Source organism: Neofelis nebulosa, chromosome 13 (genome assembly GCF_028018385.1).
Source record: "Neofelis nebulosa isolate mNeoNeb1 chromosome 13, mNeoNeb1.pri, whole genome shotgun sequence".
Taxonomy (NCBI): domain Eukaryota; kingdom Metazoa; phylum Chordata; class Mammalia; order Carnivora; family Felidae; genus Neofelis; species Neofelis nebulosa.
Window position 1 is genome coordinate 52,585,046 of NC_080794.1, and position 14,211 is coordinate 52,599,256.

Genomic DNA, 14,211 nt, shown 5'->3' on the forward strand with positions numbered 1-14,211 from the left:
CCTTTTTTTTTTTAATTCTTGTTTATTTTGAGACCTGGGGTGGGGGTGGGGAGGGACAGAGAGAGAGGGAGAGAGAGAGAATCCCAAGAAGGCTCCACACTGTCAGTGCAGAGCCCGATGTGGGCTTGAACCCATGAACTGTGAGATCATGACCTGAGCTGAAATCAAGAGTCTGATGGTTACGCGACTGAGCCACCCAGGTGCCCCTTCCCTTCCAAATTCTTGTCCAATTGTCCCAGCATCAGTTAAGAAGATACTTGTCCCTTTCCTATAATTTTGGGCAGCTATTTTACTCTTCTGTATAATTCAGTCAGTTTTTGGACTGTCTTTTTTAGTCTTGGACCTGTAACTTTGCTTTTTTAATAATTATTGCGTAGTTATGTCTATATTTCAAGAGGACTCATCTCTCTGTTGATTCTTGCTCAACATTTTTATTTGATTGTCTCATTAATGCTTATGCATAATTTTAGAATAATTTTGTCAAGTAGAAAATCTTGCTTAGACCTCGGAATCACATTAAATATATGCTTTAATTCTGGAGAACACATATTATTATTGTAACACAAACTATTATAGTTTTCAAATATACTCTAAAATCGCTGAATGTTTTTCATTAAAAGTTCTTAAGTAGCTTTTAAATCATTTATCTCTATTTCATGATTTTTGTTTTGTTGGTGTATAGGAATGTTGGTGACATTATATATTTATATACTTTTTTCTTACACTAGAATACATTACTTATTTTATGTAAATGTTTATGTTAACTGATTCTAGTAGTTCTTAGAAATTCCTTTGGGTTGAAGACATCCACATGGCTAAAATACACATGAAAAGATGCTCAACATCGCTCATCATCAGGGAAATACAAATCAAAACCACAATGAGATACCACCTCACACCTGTTAGAATAGCTAAAATGAACAACTCAGGAAACAATAGATGTTGGTGAGGATGCGGAGAAAGGGGAACCCTTTTGCATTGCTGGTGGGAATGCAGACTGGTACAGCCACTCTGGAAAACAGTATGGAGGTTCCTAAAAAAATAAAAATAGAACTATCCTACGACCCAGCAATTGCACTACTAGGTATTTATCCAGAGGATACAAAAATGCTGATTCAAAGGGGCACCTGCACCCCAGTGTTTATAGCAGCACTATCAACAATAGCCAAATTATGGAAAGGGCCCAAATGTCCTTTGACTGATGAATGGATGAAGATGTGGCATAGGGGCACCTGGGTGGCTCAGTTGGTTAAGTGTCTGACTTGGCTCAGGTAATGATCTCATGGTTCACGAGTTGGAGGCATGCATCGGGTTCTGTGCTGACAGCTCAGAGCCTGGAGCCTGCTTCAGATTCTGTGTCTCTGGTCTCTATCTGTATCTCCCCTGCTCAAGCTCTGTCTCTCTCTCTCTCTCAAAAATGAATAAAAACATTTAAAAAATAAAAAATGATGTGGTACACACACACACACACACACAATGGAATATTATTACTCAGCCATCAAAAAAAATGAAATCTTGCCATTTGCAATGAGGTGGGATGGAACTAGAGTGTATTACGCTAAGTGAAATGAGTCTGAGAAAGACAGATACCTTATGATTTCACTCATGTGTGGAATTTAAGGAAACAAAAGGGATGACCATAGGGGAAGGGAAGGAAAAATAAAATAAGATAAAAATAGTATATAGGGAGGCAAACCATAAGAGACTCTTAACTATAGAGAATAAACAGGGTTGCTGGAGGGGAGGTGGGGGGGATGGGATAAATGGGTGATGAGCATTAAGGAGGGCACTTGTGATGAGCACTGGGTATTATATGTTAGTGATGAATCCTAAATTCTACTCCTGAAACTGATACTACACTATATGTTAACTAACTTGAATTTAAATTTTAAAAGAAATTAAAAAAAAATAAAATTCCTTTGGGCTCTCTTTCATTATACTATAAAGTTCTCTTTTTGTCTTATTACAGAAAAAAGTCTTATCTAGAAAAAATCCAACTGTAAAATAAGAGCAGTGATAATGTATTTATTTTCCTTCTTTGTTTAATTAGTTTGCCATGTGAGCATAAAGTTAAATTTTGTTTGAGATAGATGTTTTTTTTAAAGTTAGGGATTCATCATTGCTGTTTAAGAATTCTGTGTTGATACTGGATTTTATCATTTGTTGACAGCACCTAATGACATAAACTACTGATTCCGAGGGTTTTGTCGGAAAATGGATTCTATTCCTGTGTGTTCTGGTGTCATGGTGTGTTGGTGACTCCCATTGTACACTGTGTACATACATATCTTGAGGTTCCCACAGGCATGTCAAGCTCAGTGTCCATGATGAGCTTTTCTTTACCCCCCACTCCTCTGTGCATCCTGGTCTTTTGAATGCACACCCAGAAACCAGGGTACAGTTGAGTCCCTTCACTAGATTATGTCGGTCCTCCTTTTCAAATGGTCTCTCTCATTCCTCCGTATTCCCAACTTTAAGTCCTGCTTTGGTCCTTCAGTGCTGTGTACTGCAGCTGGTCTCCTCACTCCTCTTACTGCTTTTTTTTCCTTTCTGTATCTGCTAGCTGTTGTGCACAGGCTTCTCGTTTTTATATGAAATGTGCTTCTGATAAAAACACGCTTAATTTAAAGTTGTTTATTCTGAGTGCCATTCGAGATGTTGGCATTCAGCTCCGCACAATGGTGAGGAGAAGGGTGCTGCTGAAGCCTGGCACCCTGTGTGCAGGGGTGCAGGGAGGCAAGCAGACCTGGGGTGACTGTCCCTCAGGGAAGCTGCGACTGGCATCTTTGTCTTCTCCTGGCTGCCTCCTTGTTGTCTGTATTTGTCTCATCATTGTTGGAATGGACAGAATCTTTCATTTATCTTGACCATTTGGAAAGCACATAGAACAGCTTAATTGTTATGCCATGCTGGTCATATTTTGCATCAGGCCTTCCTACCTCTCCCCTTGTAGGGATAGTGTGATCAGCCTTGCTTCTCCTTAGAGTCATGCTACTAGAGATCCTTAAAAAACGTCAGAAAGAATTTGAGGTCTCAGTTGTGTAAATTTTGTGTCAGAATGAGGGGCAGGAAGACAGAAAATGGTACTGGAAAGACAAAGCAAACAACTGGCCTTTGTGAGGCACTGAGGGGAATCATTGCAGATGCCTGAAAAAGGAGGCTGGAAAATGTGCTGATGTTAAGAACCCTTATATTTGTGCACATGGACACAGTCTTCTTTGGTCTTCACATTAGCCCTGTGAACGGAGTAGAGATTATTACCTTTCTGTTTTACAGCTGAAGAAACAGAGCCTTTGAAATTCCTCAGTTTGCCCAGCATCACACAGTATTCAAGAGTCAGGTCTTGAACTTAAATTTCTAATTGCTGATTTTGCACTCTTCCTGTTACCTCTTTCTCAAAACTGGAAGCGTGATAGGATAACAGTGACCATCTCCTTGTCATCCAGATACATTATATTGGGATAGCACTAAGGAAAAATACAGTTTTATCGATCTTAGTCCATATCAATTATTTACATATTTTTAAAAAAGTTTTGTTGAGATATAATTCACATTCATTCAAATCCACTTATTTAAACTATATAATTCTATGGCTTTTAGTATACTTAAGAGTTATGTGCCATTACCATAATACATTTTAGAGCATATTCATAACTCTAAAAAGAAACCCTTTTAGCCATCATCCCCCCCCATCATCCCCCATCCCAGTCCTTGGCAAACCAGTAATCTACTTTATGTTTCTATATATTTGCCTATTCTGCACACTTAATACAAATGTAATCATATAATATGTAGTCCTTTCACTTTATAATGCCTTTGGGGCGCCTGGGTGGCGCAGTCGGTTAAGCGTCCGACTTCAGCCAGGTCACGATCTCGCGGTCCGTGAGTTCGAGCCCCGCGTCAGGCTCTGGGCTGATGGCTCGGAGCCTGGAGCTTGTTTCCGATTCTGTGTCTCCCTCTCTCTCTCTGCCCCTCCCCCGTTCATGCTCTGTCTCTCTCTGTCCCAAAAATAAATAAAAAACGTTGGAAAAAAAAAAATCTTTATAATGCCTTCAATCTTCATCCATATTGTAGCATGTATTCATATTTCTTTTTTTGTTGCTAAATAATTCCATTTTATAGATAACACATTTTATTTATCCATTCATTAATTTATGGACATTTGTGTGATTTCCACATTTTAAGGAAGATTCAGACAGTTTTCCAAAGCAGCTGCATATATTTCCACTGGCACTGTATGAGGGTTTCAGTGTCTCCACATCCTTGCCAACACTTACCTGTCTTTAAATATAGCCATAATTGAAGTGATATCTCATGGTGTTGATTTGCATTCTCCTGTTGGCTAATGATGTTGAACAACCCATTTTTCTTTTTTTTTAAGTTTTAGTTTTAATTCGGTTACATTACATTAGTTACATTAGTTTCAGGTATATAATATAGTAATTCAGCACTGGCATGCATCACCCTGTGGTTATCTCCACAAGCGCATTCCTTAATCCCTGTCACCTATTTGACCCATTTTCCCACCTCCCTCTCCTCTGGTAACCATCAGTTCTGTAGAATTAAGATTGTGTTGAACAACCCATTTTTTCATTGGGTTATTTGTGTATTCATTGTTGAGTCGTGACAGCCCCTTTATGTATTCAACATACAAATCCCTTATTGTATGTTTTGCGAAAAGATTCATTCTGTTCTGTGGTTGACTTTTCACTTTTTTGATGATATCTGTTGAAGCACAGATGTTTTTATTTTGGTGATGTTTAGTTTATTTTTTTATTTGTGTGAGATAGGAGTCTAAATTCATTCTTTTGCATGTTGAAAAGACTGTTCTTTCCCCATTGAATGGTCTTGGAACCCTTGTTGAAAAACCAATTGACCATAGTTACACGGGCTTATTTCTTGACTCTAAATTTTATCTAAAGTCTTCTAATCTATTGACATGACATATCCATTTCCATACTCTTAAACAACCAGTTTGTCCATTTCTTCTAGATATGGATGTTCATATTAGCTGTGCTGTATTTTTCAAGTTAGCATTAGTGGGATTGAAGTTCTCATGCCTGGATTGTCAGACATAGTGCAAAGGTTTAACTATTGTTCTTCATTACAGACGAATTGGTATAGATATTTGGAAACTATGCAAAGAAAATAGTATGAGTAATACCTGCTTTATGCTTTTCACATGAACCTTCAGAAAAAAAAGTGGCATGGTCAGTAGTTTGGCTTTTAAGATTATCATTTTTATCCTAAATATGACATAGGAGAAGGATTGCTTTAGGGTGACTTTCAGGTCTATAACCTGGAGATAGGGGTTCATATCAGAAGAGTAGCTTAAATGGCTGTAAGAAGGAGAGGTCCTTTAAAATTCTCCAAAATATTTAAAACCCTCTCTCAGATTTGTGTTTATCTGGCATAAATAGTCCCCATCAGTCTTGTCATGGTCATGTACCAATGATGTAATAATGATTATTATACCAGAAGCACCAAAGGAAGCTATTGGCATGATGTATGGTGGGACTCTGGACATGGTTGGTTTGAGTTAGGTATTCCAAGAGACCACATGGAGTTTGTCATCTCTGACAGAGGACTTTGATGTATGAGTGATGAAGTGATGAAAAAACTGCTCACCAGTGACGGTTGTGATCTCCCAGAGAGTATAAGACAACTAAACTGTAAGTGCCTCTTATCTTGTGTAATATGAACATAAACATTCAGACCATTCGTTGGGCACAGTGCTCCATCTTGTATCAGTTTCATCAAAGGCTTGAGATAGAGTAGATGATATATAACATGTAGACACTGACATTCTAGTAATTGATTAGAGTATCTAGACATTAATATCACCTACTGTATTTTCCTGTTTTATGGGTATCAGTGATCACTCACCTATTATAAAACTAGACTTTTAAAAACAATATTCTTTTAGCTCATTTTCTCATAGTGTTGATCCCTTCCAGCTTCTTATTCCTTCTTGTTGCTTGTTGATCAGAGAATCTTACGAGGGGAATTAATTTTGTGAGTTCTGTTGCTCTTTAATTTGGTTAAGTAACACAATCAGAGATGAAACCAGCCACACAAACACCTACCTTTGGTCCAGAGCAGAGTTTGGGGAGGGAGAGGTGGAATAAATGGCTGCCCTTCCTATGTGACCTTAGGGTTGGGTGGAATAAATGGCTACTCATCAAATATGACCTCAAGGTTGCCAGGCCCTCTTGTTTACACTCCCTGCCTATTGTCCCAACCTCCAATGCATGGTTAATAAGTGAAGACCCCAAATTAGAGATTCATTGTTTTAGTTTAATGTTTCCATCCTTTGTTAAAATTCAGATAGCATGAAACATTACTAGATTAAATGTTATGGATAATTTGGATATATAATTGGTTTTGTGTACTGAGTTTGATAGATTTCAGCAGGGGTGGGTGAGGGGATAGAGAACACACAATTCAATTACCAGGAACTTTGGAGGAATGTAGGAGAAAACCAGAAAAAAGGCAGGTGTGCATGGAATCATTGAATCAAGCTTATTTAGAAACTATTATTTTACCTAAGGGCAGCCTTTTTAGGATCCCAGGAATATCCATGATGGCTCTAATCTTCCCTGAAAAATTCTTTAGAAAGGGGTTAGCAAACTACAGGCCATGGGCCAAATCTAGCCTGCCACCTGTTTCTGTAAATAAAGTTTTATTGAAACATAACCATTTTCATTCATTTGCACACTTACTGTGGCTGCTTTCACTCTGCAACAGCAGGATTATTTTTTTAAATGTTCATTTATTTTTTGAGAGAGAGCATGTGCATGCGTGCATGTGAGTCGGGGAGGGGCAGAGAGAAAGAGGGAGGGAGGGAGAGAGAATCCCAACCAGGCTCCGTGCTGTTAGTGCAGAGCCCGACGAGGGGCTTGATCTCATGAACCGTGAGATCATGACTTGAGCTGAAATTAAGAGTCAGATACTCGACTGACTGAGCCACCCAGGCACCCCACAGAATTCAGTAGTTTTAAAAAAATATGGCCCACAGTGCCTAAAATATTTACTTTCTGGCCCTTTATAGGAAAAGTTTGCCCACAACTGGTCTAGAGAGTCTAGACTTTCAGAAGGTTAAGCATAGATCATAGGTATCTTAAATTTATTTTAGACTTTTAAGCCTTTAATCTTACCATTGTGTGGATTCAGGGGCAGTGGTTTTAAGGAAAGATCACTACTTCTATCAGAATGAATGCTTGTTCAAGGAAAAAAATTAACTTTAAAAATATTCTTAAAGGATGACACTGCCGTATTTAAAACCTAATAGCCGATGGAAAATTAATACCTGATTATACATGTACATGCCTCTTTCAGGTGTGCCCATCTTATTACATGAGAAAAATGTTAAAATTTCTCCTATAAACATTTATCTTGTTGTTTATGAAGACCAGGTGTTTGTGTCAGATACTGTAACTGGTTCACATATGAACATAAATAGAAAATGCTAACCTCACTGTTGGAAGTTTGAAGTGTTATGTCTTGTCTTCTCTCTCTCAGCTTGAAGTCCATGGCCGAAAATGACTCTACCACTGGAGACTCTGTTCAGTAGAGAAGACACCCAGACAGGAGGCTGGGATGAGCATGCCACTGCATCAGATCTCTGCCATTCCAACCCAGGATGCCACCCCTGCTAGAGTCTACAGAAGTAAGACCAAAGAAAAGGAGAGGGAAGAGCAGGTATTAGGAGGATGCCTTTTTTAGTTTCATGATTTTTGTTGTTTTCAGTAAACACAGCCTAGAATGATAAACTCTGATGATCAAGGTTTTCTCTGCTAACATACTAAAATGTATGTGGTGTAAATATTAGTTGGGCTCAGAAATTCTGTATAGGTTTCTAGGTTTTCAGACTTTGGTTATTCTGCCATGGTTATACATGACTTACTTATCTTCATTGCCTAAAATGGTATAATTTTTTTCTGGTAAATCTCTGAGTAAAAGTTCTTTGAATTCTCAGAACATGATGCAAAAGGATAAATTAATCTGAACCAAGATTTTGTAAATACCTCGTACATACTAGTCTCTGCTTGCTTTAAGGGTATCATAGTTAACATCACAGAGCCTGTCTCTGCCTTTGTATGGCTCTTGATCTGGCCTGACAATTAAAATGAATTAGAGTCTAATGACAAGGTCAGTAATAGAGGAATTCGGGGCCACCAAATTCCAGCCCAAGGGGTCAGGCAGGAATGGCTTCCTGGAAAAGATGACATTTACATAGAGCACCTGAACAGTGACCTGGAGTTAGCTCAGAGAAAGTAGAATGTTCCAGTTAGGAGAAATATTATATGCTGAAAGCCCAAAGGTTTAAAGCAAGATGAGTTTGAAGAGATTAAAATAGAGTAACAGGAACATAAAGGGCAGTGGCAAGATAGGAGGTTGGAAAAGTTACAGGAGGTACCGTAAGGAGTTTGGATGTATTTTTGCAGAATGAATGATCAAATTTGCATTCTTAAAACTTTCACTCAGACTGCAGTTTGGAGAGTGAATTGAATCAGTGGTAAGAGACTAGTTAGAGGATCATTTAATAGCCTACTTAGGCCAAGTTTGGCAAACTTTTTCTGTAAAGGGTCAGATAATAAATGTTTTAGACTTTGTGGGCCAGTCACATCTCCTCAGTTCTGCCACTGCAGTGTGAAAATAGTCAAAGACAATATATAAACGAATGGTCATGACTGTGTTCCAATAAAACTTGACTTGCAAAATCTGCTAACAGGCCAGATTTGGCCTGCAGGCTGTAGTTTGCCAATCCCTGGCCTGAGGAAAAGGTGATGGTGACTTCGTCTGGGATGGGGTAGTGGGGATAGAGAGATATTTAGTTTATTAATCCACTGGGCTTGATAATTGCATGGGGGGTGAATAGGGGGGAATCATGGATATCTCCTACTTTCTCCTTGCCTTTACCATGTGCTGCACAAACATGTGCTGATTAGTTCTCACAGCATTCCTATTCCGTAGTAAATCTTTCCTGATGACTCTAAAGAATCCTTGTTAAATCAGAAAGTAATAAGTCTTGTTTGAAGGTGAGTGATTATAGTTGATGGGATACCATTCTTTGCTTTATTTCATAAATAATTAGAAAAAAACCAAATCTGTTGGGGGACCTGGGTGACAGTCCGTTAAGCATCCAATTCTTGATTTTGGTTCAGATCATGATCTTATGGTCCTGAGATCAAGCCCCATGTTGGGCTCTACGCTGCCAGTGGAGCCTGCTTGGGATTCTTTCTCCCCCTCTCTCTGTGTCTCCCTCACTCATGCGCACACTCTCTCTCACTCTCAAAATAAATGAACTTATTAGAAAAAAACAAAGAAATCTGTTATATCATAGCTCTTGAAGTACATGGACTATGGAAAATGAAAAGGTACAATATAAATTAAAAGGGGTCTCCAGGGGCGCCTGGGTGGCTCAGTTGGTTAAGCATCCGACTTCGGCTCAGGTCATAATCTGACCTGCGTCAGGCTCTGTGCTGACAGCTTGGAGCCTGGAGCCTGCTTCAGATTCTGTGTCTCCCTCTCTCTCTGCTCCTCTCCAACTTGTGCTCTCTGTCTCTCAAAAATGAATAAATGTAAAAAAAAAAAATTTAAAGGGCTCTCCATATTCTTAGTTTGTGTTTTCCTTTTTTCAGTTGTTTGTATTGTCAGTCTGCATCCTTTCTATTTTGCTGAGCTCCTGGGAGGAGTGTGGTCAGCATTGATTGAAAGGCTGGCCAGGGCGGTAATGGAGTAGATGGGTTTTGGATGTAGTATTTTCAGTATTTCAGTTTTTCCTCAAGTTGCTGGAGATGGGAGAATACCCCCCAAATAATCTTTCCTATATTCTTTCAGTTTTCACTTAAGTTAATAGTCTTCATTTAAGATTCATTTAAATTAATGGTCTTTTCTTAGAACCCTTTAGTCCAAATGGATTTTTAATTTTTAAAAGAAAATTTTTAAATATTTATTTATTTATTTACATTCAAGTTAGCATATAGTGCAATAATGATTTCAGGAGTAGATTGCTTAATGTCCCTTACCCATTTAGCCCATCCCCCCTCCTACAACCCCTCCAGCAACCTTCTGTTTGTTCTCTATATTTAAGAGTCTCTTATATTTGGTCCCTCTCCCTGTTATTATATTATTTTTGTTTCCCTTCCCTTATGTTCATCTGTTTTGTATCTTAAATTCCTTATATGAGTGAAGTTATAAGATATTTGTCTTTCTCTGACTAATTTCACTTAGCATAATACCCTCTATTTCCATGCACATAGTTGCAAATGGCAGGATTTCATTCTTTTTGACTGCCAGGTAATACTCCATTGTACATATGTACCACATCTTTATCCATTCATCACTCGATGGACATTTGGGCTTTTTCCATACCTTGGCTATTGTCAGTAGTGCTGCTATAAACATTGGGGTGCATGTGCCCCTTCGAAACAGCATATCCCTTGGTTAAATACCTAGTAGTGCAATTGCTGGGTTGTAGGGTAGTTCTATTTTTAGTTTTTTGAGGAACCTCCATACTGTTTTCCAGGGTGGCTGCAACAGTTTGCATTCCCACCAGCAGGGCAAAAGAGATCCTTTTTCTCCACATCCTCACCAACATCTGCTGTTGCCTGAGTTGTTAATGTTGGCCATTCTGACTGGTGTGAGGTGGTATCTCTTTGTGGTATTGATTTGTATTTCCCTGATGATGAGTGATGTTGAGCATTTTTTCATGTGTCAGTTGGCCATCTGGATGTCTTCTTTGGAGAAGTGACTATTCATGTCTTTGGCCCATTTCTTCACTGGATTATTTGTCTTTTGGGTGTTGTGTTTGATAAGTTCTTTAAAGATTTTGGATACTAACCCTTTATCTGATATATCATTTGCAAATATCTTCTCCCATTCTGTCAATTGCCTTTTAGTTTTGCTGATTGTTCCCTTCACTGTGCAGAAGCTTTTTACCTTGATGAGGTCCCAGTAGTTCGTTTTTGCTTTTTTTCCCCTTACCTCCGGAGACATGTTGAATAAGAAGGTCCTATGGCCGGAAGTCAAAGAGGTTTTTGCCTGCTTTGTCCTCTAGGACTTTGGTAGCTTCCTGTCTTACGTTTAGGTCTTCCATCCATTTTGAATTTTTTGTGTGTGAATGGTGTAAGAAAGTGGTCCAGGTTCATTTTTCTACATCGCTGTCCAGTTTTCCCAGTACCATTTGCTGAAGAGACTGTCTTTATTCCATTGGATATTCTTCCTGCTTTGTCAAAGATGAGTTGGCCATATGTTTCTGGGTCCATTTCTGGGTTCTCTGTTCTGTTCCATTGATCTGAGTGTCTGTTTTGGGGGCCAGTACTATACTATCTTGATAATTACAGCTTTGTAATACAGCTTCAAGTCCGGGATTGTGATGCCTCCAGCTTTGGTTTTCTTTTTCAAGATTGCTTTGGCTATTCGGGGTCTTTTCTGGTTCCGTACAAATTTTAAGATTGTTTGTTCTAGCTCTGTGAAGAATGCTGGTGTTATTTTCATAGGGATTGCATTCAATATGTAGATTGCTTTGGATAGTATTGACATTTAAAAAAATGTTTTTTAATATTTATTCTTCAGAGAGAGAGAGGGTGTGAGCACAGGAGGAGCATAGAGAGAGGGAGACAGAGAATCTGAAGCAGGCTCCAGGCTCTGAGCTGTCAGCACAGAGCCCGATGCAGGGCTTGAACCCACAAACTGTGAGATCATGATCTGAGCTGAAGTCAGATGCTTAACCGACTAAGCCACCCAGGTGCCCCCCCAAATGGATTTTTAAATACCACTAAATAGTACATTTTTTTAGTCTAGGGTGCTTGCCTGCCTATACCAAGCTGAGGTTGCTTGGTCCCTATTCATTGCAGTATTGAATTTGGACACCAGATGGCAGGAATTTCTTGGAGTATATATGTGCAAGCTATACTTGTTAGGAGTAAAGGAAGAAGTCCAACATTTTAGCCCAGGAAGAGAGATTCTTTTTGATATAAAACCCTATTACAGATTTGTTGTGGTGGATGTTCAGTAAATACTTATTGAATTGATCTATTTAATGGGGGTTTTTAAGGTTTGGATAAGTAATATTAACGGCTATATTCATGGAACTGGGATTTTTTAAAAAAAATATAACTTATTGTCAAATTGGCTAACATACAGTGTGTAAAGTGTGCTCTTTGTTTTGGGGGTAGATTCCTGTGGTTCATCGTATACATATAACACCCAGTGCTCATCCCAGCAAGTGGCCTCTTCAATGCCCATCACCCATTTTCCCCTCTCCCCTCACTCCCCTATCAGCCCTCAGTTTGTTCTCTGTATTTAAGAGTCTCTTATGGTTTGCCTTCCTCCCTCTGTGATTTGGGATTTTTTTATAAGTTCATTTGTTTTTGAGAGAGAGAGAGAGAGAAAGCGCAGGTGGGGGAGGGGTAGAGAGAGGGAAAGAGAGAATCCCAAGCAGGCTCCACACTGTCAATACGAAGCCTGATGTGGGACTCAAACCCACAAACATTGAGATCATGACCTAAACTAAAATTGGACACTTAACCAATTGAGTCACCCAAGTGCTCCTGGAATCGGGATTTTAATTGGTATTGGGAAGAGGGACCATTCTGTTTCACTTTAGCGTGGGGAATAGTTGGAACACCTGATGGCAGTGTGACAGTTTTGGGAATCAGGGAGCCAAGGTGAGGGGACAGATACTGGAATTGCAGCTGAGACAGGAGCTTTGAAGGGCCCCATGAGTTTTGGCAGCAACTGGCATATTGCTGAAAATGATTTTTGTAGGTGTCAGAGTTCTGAAATGTGGTATCAGAATTGGTTTGGAAGGCACATTTTTGTCCATTAGAGTTTTCCTTTATCCAGTTTCCTTGGTATGGTGAGTTCAAAACAGAATCCTTTGGTGTGATTTCTGATGGCTTGTGTTTGGGAGAGGAAGAGAGGGGAAGGTAAGAGAAGCTCTGCAGAGAGAGGCATTCCTTCCTTCCCTCCCATCATTTGTTCTTCTTAGAGCCGCAAAGGTGAACTTTATCTCACAACCTCCTGGTAGCATAACATGAGATGGCTCATTACATCAATAAGAATTTTATTCCTTTTGAATCTTGTGAGAAGAGAGGCATTGCAGTTTACAGAATCAAATAATCCAGCTGTTAACATCAACAGTTTGTCATGTTTATAGATGCGTGGTTCTCTAACGCCCATTGCATGAGCCCATATCTGTACAGTTCTAAGAAGAGTTCATGACATTTACAGAGTAGTCAATTCAGTTGATGAATAAATGAATGAATTTAGTTTTAATGGTATGGGAACCACTATGGAAACAAGAGGATTGTTTTATAATTCATCAAAGGATTTCTGCTCCTATTGCTTATGAACTGGGTAGCTGTTTCTTGAGTATTTTTTTTCTTAGTGTTTTCTAAGTATTGATCCATTACTTTCCAGACTCTGGTCTGCATTTAGAAACCTGATATGGAGGTGGTTTGCATTCCTTCTAAACAAACATTTTCTACATACTGTTTTGGGGAGATATTTTCTTTTTCTTTATAGTTTAGAGAGTTATCAGTTAATTTCTTATCTAGACCTAACTGTGTTTTGTGGTTTGATAGGTCCCTCTACATTTTTCTTTCTCTATTTTTTTTAAGGAGACTCCACACCCAGTGTGGGCCTCAAACTCACAACCCTGAGATCAGAGGTCAGATGATCCATCAACTGAACCACCCAGGTGCCCCCACCTTTACATTTTTCAAGATTATTTTTTATGTTTTATTTCATTAAAAACATTTTTAAAAAAATATTTATTTTTTGGGGGGGGGAGGAGAGAGAGAGAGAGAGAGAGAGAGAGAGAGAGAGAAGAGGTGAGTGGGGGAGGGGCAGAGACAGAGGGAGACACAAACTCTGAAGCAGACTCCAGGCTCTGAGCTGTCAGCACAGAGCCCAATGTGGGGCTTGAACCCATGAACCGTGAGATCCTGACATGAGCTGAAGTAAGACACTTAAGTGACTGAGCCACCCAGGCACCCCTTATTTCATTTTTAACAACTGTATTAAGGTAAAATTGACATACAATAAATAGAACATATGCATTATTATTATTATTATTATCATTATTATTACTAGTATTATTTTTTAAAGCTTATTTATTTTCAGAGAGAGACAGAGTATGAGTGGGGGAGTGGCAGAGAGAGAGGGAGACACAGAATCCGAAGCAGGCTCCAGGCTCTGAGC

The 14,211-nt window shown here is 39.1% G+C and overlaps 1 protein-coding gene across 12 annotated transcripts in view; it reads left to right on the plus strand.

Moving 5' to 3' along the window:
- Positions 1-14,211, plus strand: part of MARCHF8 (membrane associated ring-CH-type finger 8) — a 123,870-nt gene that overhangs the window by 40,178 nt on the left and 69,481 nt on the right. For 7 of the 12 annotated variants that reach the window (XM_058697041.1, XM_058697038.1, XM_058697036.1 and 4 more), the window contains one exon: positions 7,522-7,701. The exons of 1 other annotated variant lie outside the window; for it this stretch is intronic. In XM_058697041.1, the coding sequence (XP_058553024.1) occupies positions 7,600-7,701 (102 nt within the window). In that variant the 5' untranslated portion in view covers positions 7,522-7,599. Of the gene's footprint in view, positions 1-5,472; positions 5,673-7,521; positions 7,702-13,628; positions 13,709-14,211 lie in introns of those variants that run through there. 4 more of the 12 variants (XM_058697042.1, XM_058697043.1, XM_058697039.1 and 1 more) reach the window with 3 other exon arrangements.